The sequence below is a fragment of the Pelmatolapia mariae genome, linkage group LG7, assembly GCF_036321145.2.
Source record: "Pelmatolapia mariae isolate MD_Pm_ZW linkage group LG7, Pm_UMD_F_2, whole genome shotgun sequence".
Classification (NCBI taxonomy): domain Eukaryota; kingdom Metazoa; phylum Chordata; class Actinopteri; order Cichliformes; family Cichlidae; genus Pelmatolapia; species Pelmatolapia mariae.
Window position 1 is genome coordinate 34339756 of NC_086233.1, and position 22950 is coordinate 34362705.

At 38.2% G+C, this 22950-nt stretch overlaps 1 protein-coding gene across 1 annotated transcript in view; it reads right to left on the reverse strand.

The window, feature by feature from the left end:
• cacna1bb (calcium channel, voltage-dependent, N type, alpha 1B subunit, b) overlaps positions 1–22950 on the reverse strand; it is a 226641-nt gene that overhangs the window by 16475 nt on the left and 187216 nt on the right. The window contains exons 31-42 of the mRNA XM_063478885.1: positions 22303–22467; positions 19145–19255; positions 17312–17395; positions 15041–15157; positions 14239–14304; positions 10971–11062; positions 10697–10847; positions 9984–10111; positions 7991–8087; positions 1114–1219; positions 882–989; positions 244–353 (exon numbers count right to left, since the gene is read on the reverse strand). Of these exons, the coding sequence (XP_063334955.1) occupies positions 244–353; positions 882–989; positions 1114–1219; positions 7991–8087; positions 9984–10111; positions 10697–10847; positions 10971–11062; positions 14239–14304; positions 15041–15157; positions 17312–17395; positions 19145–19255; positions 22303–22467 (1335 nt within the window). The remainder of the gene's footprint in view (positions 1–243; positions 354–881; positions 990–1113; positions 1220–7990; positions 8088–9983; positions 10112–10696; positions 10848–10970; positions 11063–14238; positions 14305–15040; positions 15158–17311; positions 17396–19144; positions 19256–22302; positions 22468–22950) is intronic.

Genomic DNA, 22950 nt, shown 5'->3' on the forward strand with positions numbered 1-22950 from the left:
GTGGGACGCAAACAGGTTGGATAAAGAAGAGGGTACACAGGCTGCTAAACAGATGGACTGACATCTAAGCAGGGGAACAGGGGACTATAAATACACAAGGAACAAACACGAAACTGGTGCAACCAGTGAGGGCAAGGCAGACAATGGGTGTGACCAAATAGTCTAATTTGCTTAGGATTTTTTCTAACTGGATGAAGTGAGCTGGAGATAATAGCATGGCTGAATTTTGCTTCAGTGATGTACCTGAGGTCCATCTGAAGAATTCTGCTGCTGGAGTCTCTTGGCACGATTCTGCTTATAGAAGTCGTAGATCATTAGAGCCGCATAGACTTTCCCCACAGTCAGCTCGTTATCTAGAAGAGACAAGTGAGAGACAGTTCCTCCAAGTAAGCAGCAGATGGCGACAGAGGAGCAGCAAAATTACAACCGGGAGGGGGGTGAGACTGCAACAGTTTGCAGCAGGATTACTCGAGCAAAACAAAAGAAAACACACGGCAACAAAAACTAATCATCTTATGAAGTAGTTAGTGCACAGTCCACTAGTGACCAGGTAACAGCACAGTGATTTTTTACTTTTTATGGCGTGTATGTCTTCACAACAGATGTGTTTCTCTTTAATGTTCTCACCACAGTAGACACCTTTTCTTTTTACTTTAAAAACTAAAATCTGCAAAGCTCAATAACAGAATTTATTTTATCATTTTAAACTGTTTGTTTTCTTTAATGTAGCCTAACTTTCAAGCTCAAACAAGAGTGATAAGATAGAAGGAAAGAGCCATACCAAAAACAAAACTTAAAAGGTAAAGTTAGTAAAAATAAAAACCATATAACCAGCAAAAACTAGTAAATCCCATCAAAACCCGCACACAGCTGTAGCTCACATTTATGCGGTGTCACCAGCAGGTCCATGGTCTTCTGTGACAAGCTGGGCCACACTCGGTTTATTTCCCTCTTCAGGTCAGCATCGCACAAACGCTGTGCCAGCATGCCTGAGGATGAGCCCACAAACATGTCACATCGCATCTGCACCAGAGAGTTCAGCGCCATTCACATTCACATCAAAGCTGTCAGGGCAGCTGCAAGGGATTCTGGCTTTTGTAGTTTTAGTCTCACCAGATGCCAGCTTGATCTCCAGGGCTGTGCGAATCAAGGCCATCAGGGTGGAGGTGAAATGCACTGTGTTGTCATCCGCAATTGGCATGTTCATCTTCACCAATCGCTACACAACAAATTAAAGGATTGCTTATCAATTCTGGATTTATCTCATTTAAAAGTTTAAAAAACACCAGAACAACAAAGACTTGTTTTCATTAACTGGTATGATGATCTACAGTTACATGCTGTGGCAGCAAATAATGATTCGTGACCATGTTATTTAATATAGACATGATAAGAATGACAAGAGATGCCCATCACAACAGATAAAACAGAAAAATGCAGCAAATGCATCAACTAGAGAATCATTAGTGAGTAAAAGAGTAAATATTTGGGGTGAGGTTAATAAAATAATTTTTGACTCCTATGTTTACTGTAAAATTAAAGTAAAAATGCAAAAAAAAATTATTTGAAAAAAGATAAATCAGTCATCACTATCAGTTATTTTAGTCCATCCAAATAAAGATTCACCCTTTTTTTGCCACAAGCTAACAGCAGTACACAGAGCCGTTTATGGCTGCTGTCGTTGCTACGAGACTGCTACATGGCACAGTTCTCCAAAAAACGAAAATATGATTAACTTATAATGCTAAGCACTGTGAGCCTTCACTGCTGCTGCTGCTGGGAACATGCAGCAGCATGTCCTTCGTTCTCGAAATAGTCACTTAAGGAGGAGAAAAGAAAGGTCGCTGGTTGGCACGCAGCTCTTTAATCAGTTTGACAGAAAAACCAACCATCAAAATGTTAATGTGCTGAAAATGCTGCAAAAGATAAAAATCAAGCCAGTATTTTCTATGTGCTTATGGTCTGTGGGGTTTATTCCTGCTATAATGTCCTAAAAACACTGAGCAAGGAACAGAAGACGGGGAATTTTGTTTAAAAATATACACAAAAAAGGTCCTCACTTGGTGTATTTAACTTTCACTGAAGCTGCACATTAATTTCATCTGAACATTCAAATGCTTTTTTGCCATAGACTGTACATAAAAGTTATACATAGCCACTATCACTCAACAGTTAATGAGATTCTTTTGTGAAAATTCAAACTCAGCAATTTTGCTGTTGCCATATTGCCATTTCAAAACTGGATGACTGAGTAGCAGACCTGACTGAAACCAGTGTTTAAGATGACACACTTCCTTTTGCATTCATAGGAGTTCCCCCTGGTGGTCACTGGAAAGAATGCAGGTTTAAGGCACTACATCCATCTTTTATATACATTCTATGGTTCTGTGGTTTCACTTGTCCTCCATCACTTTAGGGCTAAATTATCTTATAGTTACATTATAATAGATACTTTTTTTCTAGAAGGAAAATAAAGTCCAAGTCAAATTTTAGTAAAATTGAAAACTGCACCAACTTTCACTCGTTATTTTTCTCCTACTTGTTCACACCCTACCTGTAATGGTTCTATTTTCTAAATAAAGAATCCGGAGAACCATTTGATTACAGTGATAAATTATTATTGTTCTATGTGAGAACAATGTGAATCTATTTAAATTGGAAATTTATGTTTATAACAGAGCTTCCACAACCTCAATTTGCCAGCACCATCAAAATGAGAATATTGGTTGGTTTAAACCAGTCAACCGTTTCCAATCACCTGGCTTCCAAACCTTTTTTAATGATAAGTTTCTTTGTCTTGAAACATGAAAGAACAGGTCACTGCACCAGCATAAAAGAAATTAAATTTCACTTAGTTCTGGAAAGACTTGCTGACATAATAAACTAATTAACTAATGATGACATTGATTATTACTTTTAATAGTTTAATAGCAGATTCTAGCTTCACCAGTCTGATTTGCTGCTTTTCTCTGTTCCATATTATTCAAAATTGATTGTATTTAGAATTCTAGACAAAATTGGCACTTACAATGCAAGCTTCAGGACCACTCTCAATATTTTTAAATTAAAAAATATTTATAATTGCTATTAGTAGCAATTGCTTGGCAGCGCTGAATATCAAATTTTTAAAAATAAACAACCATTTTAAAGAACTTTCACTGAATTTATTTTTCATTCATTGTGAAAAAGCAGAAACCAGTCAGCATAAATCCATGCCCGTGCAGCAATGCAATGATCCATGTACACATGCATTTATGAATATAGAATAGGGGTGGTGGAAGCATGCATGTATTGCATGTATGACTTTGAACTGCAACTGGAGAAAGTTCAGAGACAGCAGAAAAACAGGATAGCTATAATTGATGGTTTTCACTTTCTTCAAGTGAAATGGACACAACACAGATATACAGAAAGAAGATGAAGAGATGGAGCGATTAGAGGCGAGTAACAGAGGAGAATGAGGAGGAGGAGGGGGAGTTAGTGCCTGGACTGTAGAAAACATTGACACATATGAAGTCTTGCTTCTGTAGTTCTCAGAAACAGACTGAATAAGAATAAAAGCTGAAGACACAAGATGAAGAAACACACCATCAAAAAGGTGCTAGATGCTGTTATGCAGAAAACATACGTGCAAAGACATAAGCTGCACATATTGGCCACAAAGAATGGAAAATAGAGAGAAAAAGAAATCCTCAGAGAGGATACAATGTCAAAAGGGAGAGTGATGCTTTGCCTAAAGTCAGAACATAAAAGTGTAAACTAACGGGTAACAGGGAGTGACTAGGATGATAACGCGTTCTTTAGAAACAAAGGGAGTGATCAACAGCAAAGTGGTGGGAGTGGAGAACAAAATGGAAATGGGAAAGATAAAAATGCTAGCCTTGCTCTCAAGTGGACTGCTGCTATCGCTTTGTTCATGTCTTTCCCTTCCGATTCACAAAAACAAGAGTTATATTTGGAGATGCAGCCACGTCAGACCCAGACATTTTTAACTGGGGCAAGGGCAGGGCTGCTTTAAATCTGATTCATTTCGACAGTTGCGCACATACTGGAACCACTCACATTAAGTCTGCATGCTAAGAGGTTAGCAGCCAGCACAGGGACTACCTGAGGATTGTCGAGGTATATACATATACTTGACTCCCACTTGACAAGGATAAAAGGTGTTCTAATCACAGGACACATGGGAAAGGCTCTCTTTTATTCCGTTCAGTGATAAGATGATGGTGAAAATGTTTTAAAATGACTCATTTTGCAAGAATGAGAGATTCCTCAATAAATCCTTTTTAGCACATGAGTCCAGATTTGATCCTTCAAGAAAAAAATCGCTAAATATTCTCTCTCTTTTTACAAAAAAAATTCTTAAACCAGATTTCATTTCAATATGTAAGCTTAATTCCTGACATAGCTTTTGTAGTTCTCTCTGGGGGAGATCAGCCCCAAAGCAAGTTAGCTTGTTGTGTATTTAGCAGAAGGTACAATTCACAATTTTCTGCTTTCATCTCAGGTTACAGTCTCCACTAGCTTTCTTTCATAGCTTTCACAATGCAGAAACTAGAGAATACATTCAGCCATGTTTATGTCACAGCTGGCCCTTACATAGCGGGCTATGTGCTAACATTTATGTTAGTATTACATTGCGGAGTAAGTCAGCATGCTAGCATTTGCTAACTAATTAAACCCCAAGAAAAGCCTAGGCTGTCAGATCTAAGCTAACAGTTTCTAAGTATATAAGACACAATTTAGAAAGAATAAAACAAAAAGAGGCTACGGTTTAACAAATCACCAAATCTGGTACAATTTTCTCTATATGAACATAAAGTGTCAACCGGATTTCACCAAAGCCATCAGGAAAAGAAATCTAATTTAATGGTGATTTATCTGGATGTTGTCATCCCTTAAGGCCTGTTGGAAACCTGGCAGATAATCAAAACACTAGTTTTTTGCCATTTATCTTGTGGGGTATATCTTTAAAGGTATTTTCTTGATCTTACAGACATCAACAGTATTTCCAAAGTAACAAAATAATTGTCTGGGGAACGACCCGCTCTCTTATTCACTGAGTGTTTGTGTGGATCTTTGCACCCTTTTTTTCCAGATGCAGCTGACCCACAGCTGGATTATCCTACACGTCGTCTGTTACTTGCTACTGGACCAAATCACAGAATGGCATGCATTAAGTTCATAAATGGTGTTCAGTCTCCACTAATCCTTGAGAAAAATATCTCATCCAAATGGCTAGATGTTCTTTCCTCACCAGGTAGTCACTATCTTTATTTTTCTGTTAATTGGTGCTTGGCAGATGGTGTACAGTGGATTTAGCAGAGCATGTTCGCTGAAAACAGCAACCTGCTGCTGCTGCTGGAAACAGGGGTGCCAAGACAGCCATAAAACCAAAACAATAAGCAAAAGCTCTGTGGAGTTGCAGAATACATAATAATTTTCTGTGGTGTCAACATAGAAAGTAACCACAGGTTTAACTATCAAACAGAAAAAACATATTTTAGTTGATGCTGCTGCCATTTTAATAACCAATACCTCCTATTTTCCAATGGAGACTTTGTGAATATGATGCTTTCCTCATCTCTCTGATTTATTTCTATTTATTACTGTTGCCTGGCCCTCTAGAGCAGACTAACAAAATGCACAGAAAACCCTCACAGAGCAGGACAAGCCCAGAGAGCCACACAAGAACACAGAAAGAACATCAGAACAGCAGGCCAGAAGATATCAGCTTTGACACACTGACAGAAGCCTGAAGATGTTTGACAGGTGAGCACAGGCAACCTGCAGTGGCTGCAGGAGGAAGGGATAAGGAAGGAGGAAGATGCGATTCTACCTTATAGGCGACTCGGGGCGGACATTTCTTTCCCAAACCTAGTGGAGGGGACATGTCCCGAAGCATCTCGTACATATCCCGGTAAGCTATGCGGCCACTTGTCAGGGAAAGGTTGGTAGGAGACCATGGAAGGAAGGATGAAGTTTCCCCAGGTGAGGAGGTGGGGTGGTTAAAAGAAGAATGGGAAGTTATAACAGAAAGTGGCAAAACCAAAAAGAGAGAAGGGAGAGGAAACACAGAAATCCTTGTTAATAAGATTTCCAGGATATGATGACCAGGAATGCCATCCTAGTTGAATTTACAGATTCAGGAATGGATTCCAGAGAAGGAAGGAGGGGAGGATGATCCAGAGGATTGCCTGTACAAAGATGAAAGGTTCCCAGTGGAAGGTATGCTTTAACAAATCTGAGTACATTTTTCTTTAAAGGAATACTCCTTGAAAAATAAAAATCAGTTTCAAGTAAATTTTATTGCCTGTAACAAATTTTTAAAAGGTGAATGTAGAAAGTTTGAAGGCTACTTTACAGAAGCTGCAATGACATTATATTATTTTATTTAAATAAATGCAGAAGTACCTGAAGACATTTATAAGAATAGTTTGGTGTACTTCCTTTCTTCTTTCCCATAACACTCGACAGGGTGTATTTCTGCAGTAGCCAGGGGGCACGTGAATAGATTTACTAAACTAATCTTAAAAAATAAACAAGTGTAGTGGAAAAGTTAAAATGTTCTCATACCTACAGCTGGATTACTCCAGTCTGACTCAGTTGACCCGGCTACTCTGCTGTATCACAGGATACATACATTTATGGTTATATGGCTACAGAAAAGCGTTTAGCTCAAACCTACAGCATACACCTCGTAGTTGAGTCAGATCGAGGTCGGTCCACGTTCTCACCATAACAGAACGTCTCTAGAGTGCATTTGGGAGGGGACAATCCAAGGGTTTTAGTGTTTCTGTTGTTTTGATCTGCCTGAGTACAACTATTCTGTTCATGTGTGAACAAATCGACTGAATAGCACCAAGTATGACGATACCAAAGAGTAATGGATAAGTAGCTGATATGGACTACCAAAATAAATGCATAAATTATTTAAACAGATTAAAAAAAATGATCAAAAAGTAATTAAAAAAAAAAGTTCACTAAAAATATGGCTAGCAGTTGCTATTGGTAGCTAAAAGTATGGAAACTGAAAACAGAACATCTTAGCTAAATAATGTTTTACGGATAAAAAAATTAATTATTAGATGAGACATGTATAAGACAAACATAAGGTTAAAATAGCTAAATAAGGTTATTAATGAAAAATTGGACATGATTAACTAAAACTATGGCTAACAACAGATGGAAATTGTTTGCAAATGAGAGCTAGATGAAACTTTACGTTAAATATATGAATTTAAATAAATAATTGTCACCTAAGCAGAACAGATGGATCTACCTATTAACAGATAATCGCTAGATAGCAATTATAATAGCAATAGCTAGCTAGAACAATTGGCTAAAATTACAGTTAACAGTTCAAATTTATTAGCAAGTTGTTAGATAAAGTCTGATAGTTTTTCATGAGCTTAATGTCATTTATGCAGCTAAGAGTAAATGGGAAGTTGAACATTTCAAAATTGATTTTAAATTTTAAATCAACACAGTTTTGATGACCATGGCTCCAGGGCTACTTAGGTGCCATGAAACATAAGAACATCTATGAATGTGTCTGATCTAAAACAGAAGCTTTACATTTTTCAGTTTCACCTCTGAAGTTGGTGCTTATGAATCAAAAACTAGATGTTCAGTGGAGTATTCCTTTAACATGCACTCTTTTTCTGTATGCTAAGAGACAACAGCAGTAACCAAAGTGGAAACAAAGCACACAATGCTCTCGTCGTCACTCTTCTTTCACTCCTGTGTTTAGAAGCAGGAAAATATCTTAGACATGGCATCTGATGCCTTCCGTTTGAGGCTGACATGCTGCGTTGTTTCCTGCACTTGCCATGGTTACCTGCCGGCTGGTTAGTGGAGGATCGATGAGCGTTTGTATGCATGTGTGTTCAGGTCATTCTCTGGCACCCCAGTGAATGAGAAGAGACACTGACAGTCTGAAACCATCACAGTCCCTTAAAAAACAAAAGGACTGTGGGGGAGTGCAAACCTTATAAGCCACCCTGCTGGGGCACTTCTTCCCCAGGCCCAGAGGAGGCGAGATAAAATGCAACAATTTGTACATATCCCGATAGCATATTCTCCCGCTGAAAGAGATGAGACATATTCGAGAGGTTAGGTTATAGGTTATTCCATTTTATCTATTCATATTTATCAGTCAGTGGACATTAACAAATAGCTGTCAAGAAGAGGCAGTTAGAAGAAAAACAAATACAGCACAGGATCTTCATTGTTCAGTTTGTTTTAAACTTCTCTTTTTTTATAAATCAGTTTTTTGGGGGGGAGAATTAAAAATGTGCAATGTGGAATAAATTCTGTAAGCTGCTGGTGCTACAAATTTGTCAGTACAACTATATACACTTATTGGCCGCTTATTAGTTATGATATTCTGTTGTCCAATTTTGGTGAGCCTGTGTGAACTGTTAGCTGACACGAGTGGCATCCAGTGTGGTCTACTGCTGCTGTAGCCCATCTCTTCAAGGTTCTATGTCTCCTGTGTTCCCACCAGGAAAGATCTTCTGCATAACATGTATTCTGCATACTGGTTGTAACAAGTGGTTATTTGAGTTACTGTTGCTTTTCTATCAGCTTGACCCAATCTAACCATTCTCTCTGAGCTCTGGCGTCAACAAGCTGTTTTCACCCAGACAACTGCCACTCACTGGATGTTCTCCCTTTCTCAGACCGCTCTCTGCAAAACCTAGAGATGGTTGAGAGAGAAAATTCCAGGAGATCAGCAGTTTCTGAAATACCAGCCTTTTTAGCACCAACAACAATGTTCAAAGTGACTTATATCACTTCTCCTCCCGATTCTGATGATCAGTTTTAATTTCAGGAATTCAGTGAGTATACATTTTTGTTTTTGTTCAAAAAGTAGTTGAATTGTGTTTTGATAGTGACATGTTCCATTAAAGATGATCATAGTTTTTCAGTAAAAATCAAAAGCCTCATTTTAAATTTCCCCCCAAAGCTGATCTTCTCTAGCAACTCTGGACTACAACTTGTTGCCATTTTTGGGTCTCAGTGGAACAGCTCAGGTTTCACCGTGGAGGGATACAGAGTATCGTAACCGGTGGTGAGAGGTGGATCTCAGGCTAGGACTCAGTTCCATTCAACTAAATTTTATTAACATAGCGCAAATTCACAACAACAGTTGCCTCAAAGCTCAGAAACTAAACTCCAGTTTTTAGTAAAACAGTCAGTTTTCACACCCAAAGATTAAGCTCCTTGAAAAATGTAGGTAAATAACTTCCACAGTGTAGCACATGACAACTTTTGTATAGAAAATCACCAATTTTGATAAAAGCTGAAAACGATAAGCCTTAAATGTATTGAACCCGACATAAAGAGAAGTTGTAGCAGTGGAGAATAAGCTGAATGTTACTGTAGGCACTTCTGAGAGCAGCTCATTTATATTCAAAGGAATAAATAATATTTCCTCCCCCGTAATGTCTGTCAGGTGATGATAATTTCATATTTCTCATCTCTCCTGGAGTCCCGACTCACTGACAAGGCTCCTGTGAAGCTTTCGTTAAAACCTAAGGAACCTTTCATAATCTGAGACAGATTACTGTCTCACTCAAAACTTTTATAGTGTTTTATTAAAGGTAAACTGCTTCTGGTTGGTGTAAAGAGCAGAGAGGGTCGTGACATGAACCTGGATTCCTCAACTGGATGGATAGAAATAGTCTCTCTTCACACCACAGTGAGAGACTGAGTCGCTTTGGAGCTTATCAGCGAGGAGAGCTGAGTGGACGCCGAGTGGAACTCTGGATTTGCATGCATCAGTCCAACCAAAAGAGGGGATTGTCACAAGCTTCAGCCCATACGCTGGGCTCAAGCTCAGAGTTATCCAGCTGGGACACAGAAGTCAATCTGAGACTGTTCTGCTTCCTAACTTGGCTTCCTCTCAAATGAAAACCACCTTTACCACTTCCTAACACTGGGGAGTAAAATGTAGCAAAGTCAGAAAAGGCTCCTACCAGGCAGCAGGGTCATACTCTGCCCACACACGTATGAATTCATCAAGGTGATGAGGCCCCAGGATGGAGGCGTCCCTGGTCAGGTACTCAAAATTGTCCATGATGACCGCAACAAAGAGGTTCAACATCTGGTAAATGAAATCACAGTAAAGTGAAATAAATTGCATACATGTTAATTAATAGGTACATTGGTATTAATTTAAGCTATTACCTAAACTTTATTTTTTTTAAACTGCATGGTACTGAGGTGATTATATAGCCTATGCATTCTTCTTTAAAGGAATGCTTTACACATTCATTCAAAAACACATATTTATATTACTAGATAACATTTTGTTATGCATGCATTTAATTTTATGCATTCTCTGTATAAATTGGAGAGTTCAAAATTAGCTTTGCTACCAACTTTATTGCCTCATAATGGCAACACTACTGAGCTATTAAAGGCAATAATCAGGCCTTATTAAAATGTTCTATGAATGTGTCTGTCTGTGTCACTGAATTAGATTTATGAAAAGAGCATAAAAAGCAGTTAAACAGACTGTTATCTACAGGGGTTTCTCTCCTCAGCAGCACCTCATTTACATTTAATTCCTATTGTTCTCTTTAACTCGCTGTTACTTGCAGCATTCTTCTGAGACTTTCAGAATAACAACATTAAACTTCTGGAAAATGTAAGTTGATGAAAACATGCAGTAGGAGGAGGTATTTACCAGAAAGGAGCAGAGGAAGATGAAGGAGACAAAGTAGAAATAGGCAAAGTCACTGCCACACTCGTCTCCTGCAGTTCCTGAGAGCTTATCGCACGGCCGGTTACTGAGGCATGCTAGCATGATCTCATGCCACGCCTCGCCTGTTGCGCTCCTGAAAGATGCACAAGTAAAGATACAGGAGAGAAAAGTGAATGTGAGTGCTTGAGTTAGTTTCACCCAAAATCATTGGATTATCTGAGGTGCCAGAACTATTAGAGCATGGAAGCAGGGTTACCTGAAGAGAAGGGTCAAGGCCTGGAAAAAGGTCTGGAAGTTGTTGTGGTGGTTTATGGCGTTCTCCTCAATCAGCTCAATGTTACCAAACACCTGCAGCAACAAAGGAGGTGTTATAGATTCTGTGAACTGTTTTTAACCCAATAATTTAGATTATAAGAAACCCCTGTAGTACAAACCAAGGTCCTTGAAAAGCACTTTTTCTCAGTCTTACTCTTACACTGGTCCTTTATAAAAACCTGTGTTATAATATTAGCTGTAAGAAATATTCTTGGTAAGAGATTTATGAATTATAACCCAATGTCAAATAAACACATGAGGCTTCAGCTGATTTCGCAGCAGAAGGCTCAGCTGGATGGAGATTATACATTTCCCACCCTACACTGAGTTGCTGTGTTCAGACCTGTGACATTGCTATGTAAGACTTACATGTAAAACTATGTCCAGAAAATTAAAGACCCTCTCTTTTCCGTATATATAATGCATTATTTATATTAAATGCCCCACATTGTAGAAATGTTGAAAATGCGTTTCACATTAAATTATAATCTGCCAATAAACAGTATACTTATAATTCCCAGTGTGGCCCTTTCTGTCTTTGTTAAATTTCTTCACTGAATATAATAGGTACTAATGGATGCCATGCACACAGTGGTTTATGGATGTAATTTGAATATGAAATATAATTATATTGTGGCCTTGTACAAACTGCTTTTGTAAGCCAATAAAGCTAGAGCTAATTTTCCTTCTTTGTGTATATGCGTTATCTGTCATTAACTGTGTAATGTAGCGTGCATTGCAACTACTTATTGTATACATTGTGCAGATACAGGCTTATCATTTATCTCAAGCATTACTCGTTTATGCTATGTCAGCATAGTTTAATGCAAATGTTGTTCCAGGAAACCATTTCTGATCTGAACTGGAACCGAATGGCAGACACAAAGAGAGTTGATAGCTGTCATAACTCATGGTTATCCTAGTGTCAGTCCAATAAAACATCCCAGAGGCCTTTTTAAAATATTTATTTGCCTCTTGGCAAGTCCATCCTGCTGACCTATAAACACCAGCTGCTACACCCAGGAGACCCGTGATAGCAGTCACCTATGCAGGTAGCATCTTTTCCCTCCATTTTTTCAGGAAAAACATATTGGAATCCTTTATATCAGCTGCCTCAAAAATAAAGAATAATCCACTCTGAAAACACATTTAGTCTGTGCTTAAGTTTATAATGTAATATCTTTACCAGGACTGTATCAAACGTGTAGAAAACAGTCATATAGCAATGCCAGACACATTTTTCTTGTGGTTGCTGTACATGACAAAATGCATTAAATTTAATGAACACAGGAAACATCTGGGAAGGTAGCATTTATCCAGCACAGAAGTTCTGTTAGTCTACAGTCAACAACGACTATTAATCAATTATATTCAAGCTGCAGCGTCAGTGGCTGAAAAATGAAGTGTCACGCTGAAGTGTTACAAACTGCAGTTCCTTGATGTTCCTTGTGACTGACTTCCACATGCAAGTATTTCAAATCGTCAAACTTTAGAACAGAAATAAAGAAGCAAAAACTCTGCGTAGTTCCAAACATCTGTCTAGCAGAGATTCATCTGTTCTCTCATGCTAACAGGTTATCTCAGCCCTGCACTGTCATAACACTTACTGTAGCACACACAACATCACTTCATTGCACTGCACTGTTTGCCACACTGTTACACTGAGCCATTTGAATGTCAGCTGGTATTTGCTTTGAAGTTTTTGGAACATTTAGGAAGAAAATTTTTTTATTGTTTCTTTTGCTTCGTTGACTTAGAAATATTCAATTGTTTTATTTTCAGTTAAGAGTCGTTTTAATCTCATCACCTGCATCCATGAGGTTTTTGATAGTGTTTGAAGCATCATAAGTGGTCGCGTGTCATTCTGTCTGTAAACACGATACCGCGTGTGAAGTTTTGGATGAATTCAGATAAAACTTTGTAGAAGTGTAGAGTGGGGTTATTGACTTACTTGAGTGATTTACTGATTGATGATTTATTGGTTAAAAAGGGACAAAAAGCCTTAAGTTCTTACAAGCGCGATGTGTAAAGATTTAAAATATCATGTAACATTTGACCTCTGACCCCTCCTTGGAGGTCAATAGACTGATCTAAATATCAAAACGATAATAATTCTATATAGAGCTATTTAAAACTGTGTTTCTTACTGACAGTGTTTTTATAGGGAAATTATAAAAATCACATTCCTATACTATGGCATCACTGTTTAAATACATAAAAATTTCAATGTTTAATGTACAATGTTAAAATAAATAAATAAATAAATCAACAGAAAAAAACCTATGATCAAATTTTTTCCCCCTTTTTTATTAAACATTTTAGTGAATTTTAGTAAACAATGAGATTTACTATATCTCAGGTAGATTAAAATGGGTTTCAACAGAGTAAATAAGAAAAACCTGGAATTTGTACTTTTATTTTTTTACTCCACTAGAAACTTCTGACAGCAAGTTTAAAAGCAGCAAACTAAGCAAAATGAATATCTATAAAATGCAACACTTTTCCCTTGAAAGTAAATACTGCTCAGCGAGTGAGCTCTCTTTTTGGAGGTTTGAGCTTTTGGAGTTTTTCATGTTAAGATAATTATATATTTGGTTTTATCAAGCTGCATTGTACTTATTTAAGGTATTTATAATATGTTTGGTGCGTTTTTAACTGCTGCGACAAAAGGATTTTCCCACTGTGAGATAAACTATTTCTGAAAATGACTGTGTCTTCCTGTGCAGTTAATTACACCAAAAGCCAGTCTAGGAAGTTCGTGGACCTGTTTTAGTGGATGAAATGCTTTAAATTTGTATTTCACTTATCATTAATTAGATGGTATCTGATGCCCCAATATAGTCTATGAGTGCTAACCAGGCTTGCTGACTGACAAATTCACGCTCTGGTCTAAATGTAGTCACCTGTGGCTTCAAAAACCAAGATGGCAATGACCATAAAACAAAGTGAATCCACAAACCAACGGGTAAATTCCTGGTAGCTACTATACATCCATCTATTATACAGAGCATATGGTTAAAATGATGCCAATCGCTATACTGCACATCAAATTAAGAGAAATGGTGAAATGCCAGTTAAACACAAGCTAATGTGTAGTCACACCCACTCAGGTCATTCACTGATAGGCTACTGGGAAATCTACACGTTGTAGAAGGCATATTTCATTGAATCATGAAATTCAGATGTGCTTTATGCACATGATGACTCACCTGCATTCCTATGATGGCGTAGATAAAGAACAGCATGGCAATGAGTAGGCAGACATATGGCAGGGCCTGAAAGCATACACATGAATACAGTCTAAACACACTCATATACAGCATGGCACCAACAATATCCATTTTATACACACACAGACACACATGGGGCACAGCGCCTCTTTGATCTCTTCCTCTGTGTTTGTATGCACATACACACTCATAAATCGGATTCTCTACAGAGCAACAAGCGCCCTTCTAACATTTTACAGTATTTATTTAAGAACCCGATCAACGAACCTGACCTGCTGGGTTGATTCTTTTCAACCAACTATTTATATGGCTGCAAGAAGGCGGCGAACATTTGTTGTAATTAAATAGCCACCTTTTAACACTCTGAAGCTACTGTCCATTTTCATTGGGCTTAAAAGCTCTCACCACTGACATTAAAGCTGCTATAAATTCCCTGTGCTGTGGCCCCAGCGCTCCACATTTAACTCAACTTGTCCCAGGGGATTTAGAGAACAAAACCGGCACGGTGTGAAAATCTAAACTGCTGTCTGCTGAGAGCTATTTCGTTCAATTTGAACAGGAAAAAGCATGCCTAGGCCTGTTTTTTGAGCCCTTTATTCCACTAGTTGTATTGTATGAGATATACTTTCATGCAAGAGCAAATAAATCTGGCTCAGATTGCCAGCCCGTGTGTCTTTCCAAATTTACAGTTTCTTTCTGCAAGTTTACACACTTACCGAGATGCTTCAGACTCTAACTCGGATGTTTATAATGTTTCCATGTTACTCAGTTTTTTCCTTACCTTGAATGACTGAACGAAGGTCCACAGCAGGATGCGAATAGTGTAGCCTTGTCGCAGAAGCTTGATGAGACGAGCTGCTCTGAACAGCCTCAGGAAACTCAGGTTGATTTTTTCTTTCTGGGAAAGAAAAACAAATGATCTGTTATTATGTACCAGATTTGAGGATATTTTTATTAATAATTTATTAAGCTGGTAGCATACTGCAGTACATTTTTGTAGACGATTTCAGTTTTTTTTTTTGTTTTGTTTTTGCTAGAGGGAAAAAATGCGTACTGAGATTTACAGTAAAACTCTATTTTAATGTTCTCCAAACTAACCATGTACAATTTGATCTAATAGCAGAAAGAGTAAATAAATAAATAACAATTAGCAACATTAACCTGAAAATCTGTTACAAGGACGCATCTAAAAATGCGTGACAGAGTAGCCAAAGAAGAACTATGAGAGAACTCCAGGAAGGTTGCAAAACTATTGCTCAAAGCCACTTTTAAAACTGACAAGAATGTCTATCTCCCTGGAAGCAGAATACAAAGAAATGAGGGGTTGCCAAAGACTTTTAAAGACTACTCTCTTAGACACCCATCCTATGATCTTTTGGGATAGGTTTCAGTCCTCCTGCAACCCTGAACTGATTAAGCAAGTAAAAAAAATGGATAAATGGGTGGATCAGTGGGATGATATACTGATAAATCTGATATAATCTAGAAGCAATACAGACAAACTAATATTAACAAGGTTATTATAATGAACTAAAACTGAAATTAAAGCTAAAGCTATTAAAGCTAAAGCAAATGTACGCTATTTAAGTTACTGCCTACAGTAGCTGCACATCTGAAAACCGCTTTGCAACCCACCTCCACCTTCGCACCTCCTTTTCACACTGAATCAGTGTCAAGTCTGTTGCCACTGTTTTGTACAGGGAGCTTTGCTGCTGCTCTCGCAGCCTTTGGCTGTATGCACATGGAAGGTCAGAAAGGCGCCAGAAAAAACGCCAGGCTGCCAAATATAAATTACTGCTGATGGAAATAACAACGTTCTTTTCACTGTAGTGGATCTGACTGAACTGTACATTTTCACATTAAGGGCTTATGTAACAGTAATTGCCATAGAAGGTCTGATTACTGTTAAAGCACACATTTCATGCTACATTGGTTTAAAAGGTCTTCATTTATATCATCTCACATTCAAGGTGTAGTTAGACACTTTAAACTCAAGCCGTGGAAGAGAACAGCACACAGTGACGGGGGAACTGACATAATCAGTGGCCAACAAGGAAAGCCACTTACCGTCTAGAGGTGTCAGATGTGACAGAAGGGGCAGAGTGAGGGCACAGGCGCCAGGAAAGACACAGCAGAAGATGAAAAACAGTGGGGGGAAAAAAGCAGCGAGAGAAACAGAGAAGAAGACTAATGATCACAGGAAGAGAAAGTCACACAAAAGCTGACTTTGCAACACAGAAAGCTAAAGTAACCTGCCTCAGTCCTCAAGCCGCACAAATACCTTGCATCTGCTGTGATTAAAAATAGAAAACTAAATGTTCAAGACTGTAATGTTTAATGTTCAAGTCGTGTGGCTTCCCTTGCTTCATGTATAGATTTTTATGATGTCATATTTTTGCTATGGACTTGTTTGGCTGATTCGAGGACTGAGACTAAGAGTACAGCAAAGCATGACATCCACACTGATGATTTTGAAGCTGGAAAAAAAAAATACTGACATTAAGCAAAAACACATGCAAATTAATGCTACAACAGCTCAAATTTTAGTGAAAGTCAGAACAGCAACTAAATGAATAATTGACAGTTGGGAGGAATTGGTGATATTTCTGACTTTCAAACTTTGAACAACAACACCCCCCCCAAAAAATAAAATAATAATAATAATAGAAAATGTGAAATCAGCAGTCTGGGTTGTCAGATTTTTTGACAGTCCAGGCTGCTTTGGTGGGTATTTTTCATCATTTTTTTCTGCCTTTTTATAGACAAAAACATAAAAAAAAATAGAAAATAGATTAATCATAATAACAGTATTTGAACGCTTGCATGCCCAGAGTAAATCACTTCCACTGTAGCAAAATATTAACTTTGATTAGTCCATTATCGTGATAACAGTTTCCCTGATTGGACTAAATCTGCTTCCTGTGTCACAGCATGCTGCTTTGCTGCTTTGCCGTTGTGATCCTACAGCTATGAGCATGCACTGAATTTTGGTACCCATGTAGGAAGTGACCCATGGGAGGTAGGTGCATGCGATGAGAAATGTAACTCTTACATTTATCTCTGTGCACAAAATGTCTGTAATGCTTCCAATCACAGTCACAAAGTCAAACACATTCCAGGGCTCTTTCAGGTAGTTCTAAAAGAAAGAGAAAGAAGAAAAGTGGATGTTATAGTTAACCTTTAAATATTTTATACAGTGTCTTCATCATAACTAACTGCTTTTAAACCGCTTTCCACCCTTTCAAGTGTACATTCGAATGAAAAATTGCTGTTTAAATAGAGCCTTCATTCAAAGGGCTTTACAAGTTGGCTCTCGTTCACATTCACAGTCATAAACTGAGAGTATTACAATATTTACACCTGTAATGGACAACAATAAAACATGAAACGAATTGGGTTGACCTGTCTGGTGAATGTGAATGCGTTTGTGTAGGTGGATGTGTGTGTTTGTTTGTGCGTGCACTTGTGTAAAATGCCTGGTGTCATTTGTAAAGTAAATATGGGCACTCCATTCTGATCAGTGTATGCGTATGTTTGTGCTGCGTTAGATTTGTGTATATTTATTGCATATTTATTGTACAAAATTAAATTACCCTGATGCTTAGCACTAATAAGGAGGTATCTGTCCATTGCACTCCATTCAGTTTTTAGATGTACCTGACAACTTACCACACTCTACTCTAAATATGGTCCAAAGGTATAAGATATTAAATTTAGCTTTAATCTAATAATAAAAAATCGGGAGCTCAGGATTATCAATAGATGTGAACAATTGTAATCCATAACTGAACTTTTAATAGATATGTCAAAGTTGACTATTACATAATTTTCCCTGCTCTAACCACAATAAACCAAGTTCTAATGCCAGTTTAAAAACCTGTTTAATTATAGATTACATAAATTATTACTATTGAGCTATTCCTTTATTCTTATGTATTTAATTTAATCTTTTTAATAAACTGACCAGACTGGCAGCACTGTGATTTTCCCAAATTCATACTAAGACATCTAATCCAAGCAGAAATTCTATGATCCATTTTCCAGCAACATTCCCCCTACACTGCCTCATTTGAATGAGTCTCCTGTGCATCTACCTCCCTTACGTTCACGAATATGTGGGCAAATTTTAATACAGATCTGGATATGAAAAAGTTGCAGACACAGATACAAAGTTGAGGAACACAAAAAGTATTCAAATGAGCACACTCCAAAAAATAAAGACTAGCCATCTCCCTGAGCACACAAATCAACTTTATATGTGCCTACATTACACACATTCACACACATAAATGCTAAATGCACATCTTTTGCATAACTTCTGAGGCTCTTCAGACCGGTCAGTCATCCTGTTCCTCGGGGCAGAGGCTGCTGCCAGGTCCTGCAGCTGCTTTTTGAAGAGCTACAGTGGCAGCAGAGCATTTATAATGGCAGATGTGAGCGCAGTCATCTGGGCTTAACAGCTAAACAGGTGGAGGTAAGTGGTGTGTGAGAAAAGCTATTTAATAAATGGGCCTCGCAAATGGAATAGAGCCTAAGATGAAATGCTTCGCTGGAGGCCAGACGGCGCCACATTGGGAGATTTATTTCCTTTGTGCACTCTTCTGTTTATCTCCCTCTTTTGTTTTTTTGTTAGCTAACTCTTCCTCTTTCTGAAATGAATGCAAAAAAGCAAGATTTTATTTACTGTGTCATAATGCTTTAGGTGAGATTCATACAGTCTTCTTAAAGTGAGACTGTGTCACTGACTAAAAGATACCTTGAAATCAACTCAACCTTTAGAAGAACCAAATCACTTAACTCTTTAAGTGTAAACTGGAACATTTCAAACCATCAATAGCTGCTTGCAGAGTACAGCACAGTATACAGACTTACAAAGACAACTCACCAGTGGATTGAAGGCAATAATTTTGAGTATGCACTCGAGTGTGAAGAGGCCCGTGAAGACGATGTTTAAGTATTTCAGCATGGACTCGTACACATCTGGAGCGCCATAGAACTGAGGGCAGAAGATGAAACACGAAACACTGAATATCTGCTCTTTAATATCTTTAATTATATTAACAATAAATGTGTAAAACTGACTCCCGTTATTTATTGCACACTTAATGCATGGATCAGACAGCCACTGTACATGATACTGAAAACTACAGCTGTAAACGCAACACCAAAACACTGCAGATCCTTTTTATTCATGTTTATTCACTCCTGTTCTGTTCTGGACTGCTTGCACCCACCAGAGACGTCTGCATCTGTCAGGTCTGGCTTATTAAATTTTAAACATCTTACATATCAGAAAAGGCTTGTATTGCAACTGCAGGTGATTTCACTGACATTGAAATGGGATTGTATGTATCTGCAGAGTTCATGCAAGACTGCCATAAAGACGCCACAATCCTCTTTAGCCATGCATCATAGAGATAAAATAGGACTGCACATGATCAATTATTGCTGCTGCTTGGTTTTGAATAAAGCACTCACTGGGAACAAAAAGTTTCAGGACTCAACCCATAACAAGATTCTAACCATCTCCTCTATGAGGTTGCCTCGTGCACCTCTCAAATGCTTTTTTAATCACCCTCTTATGGTCCTGTTCTAACTATTTATATTTGCTCTATGATATCACCATATAATCAGGATCTTGGGGGGGGGGGGCACAACTAGGAACAGCTTGTACCCACAGGATTGACTGTGATATGGCACCAACACTAGTTCCTAAGTTTGTCTCCATGGAAATTTTAATTACATTTTTAGTTGACGTTTCCCTCCATGAATCAACACCAGGGCTGGACTGGGACAAAAAATCAGCCTGGTCATTTTGACTAGTGACCGGCCCACCATGGTATTATAGGAAAAGCCATAAAGCCTTTATAATAAACTTAAACCTACACCATCCCCCCTTATCTGGTATTCTAAACAGTACTTAGCAAAAATATAAAACAACCTAATTTATAAATACATATACCTAACTAATAGGGTTGCCAACTCCCAGCAAAAAAAGAAAAGAAAAAAAATAGGGAACCATTCCCGTACCCTCTGCCTCGATGCTTAATTGACAAAATCGATTTTAATTTAATGCATGTATAAAACAAATGCACAGAAATCTATTATTTTTCTCCAGTAATTAAATAGATTCAACATCTTTCTTCAACAGAATTGCAGACTGCACAGATGGTACCTTCCCAAAGGAAAGAATACTATAACTTACTAGGGTATATACTAGACTTGATATTTACTGAATACAATAATGGATTTCTACACATTTTACATCAGATGAAAACTTTGGTTGTAAGATTCAGATAATTATTTATTAAAAGCGAGACATTTTAAATAAGAATAAGAAAGAAAAGTATTTCTTTGTGCCCCCCTTTCCCTGTTAATGCCCTACCTGGCCCCCTGGCAAAACTTTGCTAGACCCGCCCCTGCACACGTAGCTGTCAGCTACGTATAAAAGCATCCTGGTGTTATTTGTCTCTCAGAAACAGTTCATAACTTCCCTTCAACTCATTCATGTCACCTAAAAGGTAAACCAGTTTCTCCATCACCTGTTCAGCTCTGATGATTCAGTAAGGACATCTCCTGGTTTCATCTTCATGTTTCCCTCTCACCAGATATACAAACCAATATCATGGCCAGCAGCTTTTACAGCTGTGGCTCCAGCAAACATCAGCTGATACTAGAAATTAATATTAAATAAATTCTAACAACAGCTGATCAAGCTTAAACGTGCTGCTGTTGTTTAGCGCAACCTCCGCTGGTTTCCTCTTTCTGGCGCAGAGAGAAAAGCCGATCAGCTGATCATGGATCAGTTTCGTGATTGAATTAGCAACTTTCTAGCTGAAGTAGTACGGGACAAATCGCGTTCCTTTTCACCTCAACTTTAAAGTTCGACCTCCTCGGCTGTAATTGGTCCAGCCCAGAGTCGATCATGACCAACTGGCCAATCCACCACCATTCATTTATACCGTTAAAAAAAGAAAAGAAATAAAACCCCATCGGCCCATAAAAACGAAAAATCACGAGCGGCCCACCAGGCAAATGGAAAGATTTACGCTGTGTCACATGAAAATATTCCTTTGCGGCATTTGATTGAAAATAATTACTTTGATTCCATCACATCTTAAATGAATAGTGTTTAATGTCAGGGCTGGACTGGCCATGCCCGATGGCCAGTCCAGCCCTGATCACCACCTCATTGTGGTGGAGGGTTTTGCATGTTCTAGTGAGTCAGCCCTGGTAGGGTCTCCCAAAGCAAAATGGTCCTGGGTGAGGGGCCAGGCAAAGAGTGAAAACACCTGTGATATCCAAAAGATCAAGGAACCATGCCTTGAACATTCAATATTTAGTATTTACTGTTACTTACACTTATCTAGGTTATTGCAATGGTGCTGTGTTTATTGTGTTGCTCTCGTTTTGCTTGTTTTCTCTTTTTTGGGGCATCTTTCTTGGCCTTCAGACAATAATTTTCTTGGCTAAAGAACCAAACGGGAAAGGCAAAAAAAAAAGAAAGAAAAAGAAAAAAAAGAATGGACATTCCAGACAGGTTTCTGAAAATTACAGCCATGTGGGATGCAGTTCAGAGTTTCCCAAAGAGACGACCTTGAAGGTGAACAAGAGCTAAACTTAGGGTTTATCAGGATTCATTGTTAGTTTCTATGGCTCCATAATGGTAGAAAAAATCATTCAGACCAGATGAGATAACCCGGATTACCTGAATAATTAGAAGACGAGTAAAGGAAATGGATAAAATACAAGCTCTTTTGCCTCAAACTAGAAAGTAATGTAATGTAAAGTGTCAATAGTCAGTTGCTAGCAACAGTATGTCTTAATGCCAGACCACAGTTGTTTTCATTATTGTCTTTAAAAGTAAAAGATTGAATGGGCGTTTATAAAAACATCTCCTGTAATCCTTTTTGATATTTCAACAGTCTGTTGTATCAAATTGGGAACTGCATAACTATCGCTGAACCAATGCACTACTTTCTCTGCCTCAGAGGTGTCTGAAGGGAACTGTCACATGCCTCATTAGTGGGAGAAAAAACTGACCTTCATCATCAGCACGACGGTGTTGAGGGCGATCAAAGTCATGATGGCATACTCAAAAGGAGACGACACCACAAATTTCCACATTTTGTACTGGAAGGACTGCTTGTTCTCTGGCATGTATCTCGTCAGCGGCTTGGCATTGATGGCAAAGTCAATACAAGCCCTCTGAGAGTTGAAAAGACAAAACAAAACAGATCGGGTAAGAAAACTCTCTGATGCAACAACTTTATATCTTTCATCAGAGAGAAGAATTCAAAGTTTTTAAAATAAACAACAGCTGGCATACCACTACCGACTTTTCTAAGTGTTTTGTAATGTTAAAAGAAGATACCACAAATTAAAGTTCTCTGATCACTAGCCAATACATCATAGAAAGAAAACAGCAGGATTTTCACAAAGTCCCTGTGAAGAAGGGATGAAGGGAGTGAGAAGATAAGCCCTGCTGCTTTCTTTTTAAGAGCAGGGAATTGTCATGTTTAATGTGATTTGCATAGAAGAGACATTTAGAAGAGGATCGGCATGAGTGCTAGTGTCTCTGAAGAAATTACCAGTTTCTTTGTAATTTGTGTTTTTTTCTTCTTCCCAGAACATCCCCCCACAAAAAGAAAAAAAAAACCCACAATAAAGTGCATCACTTTCCACTCTCAC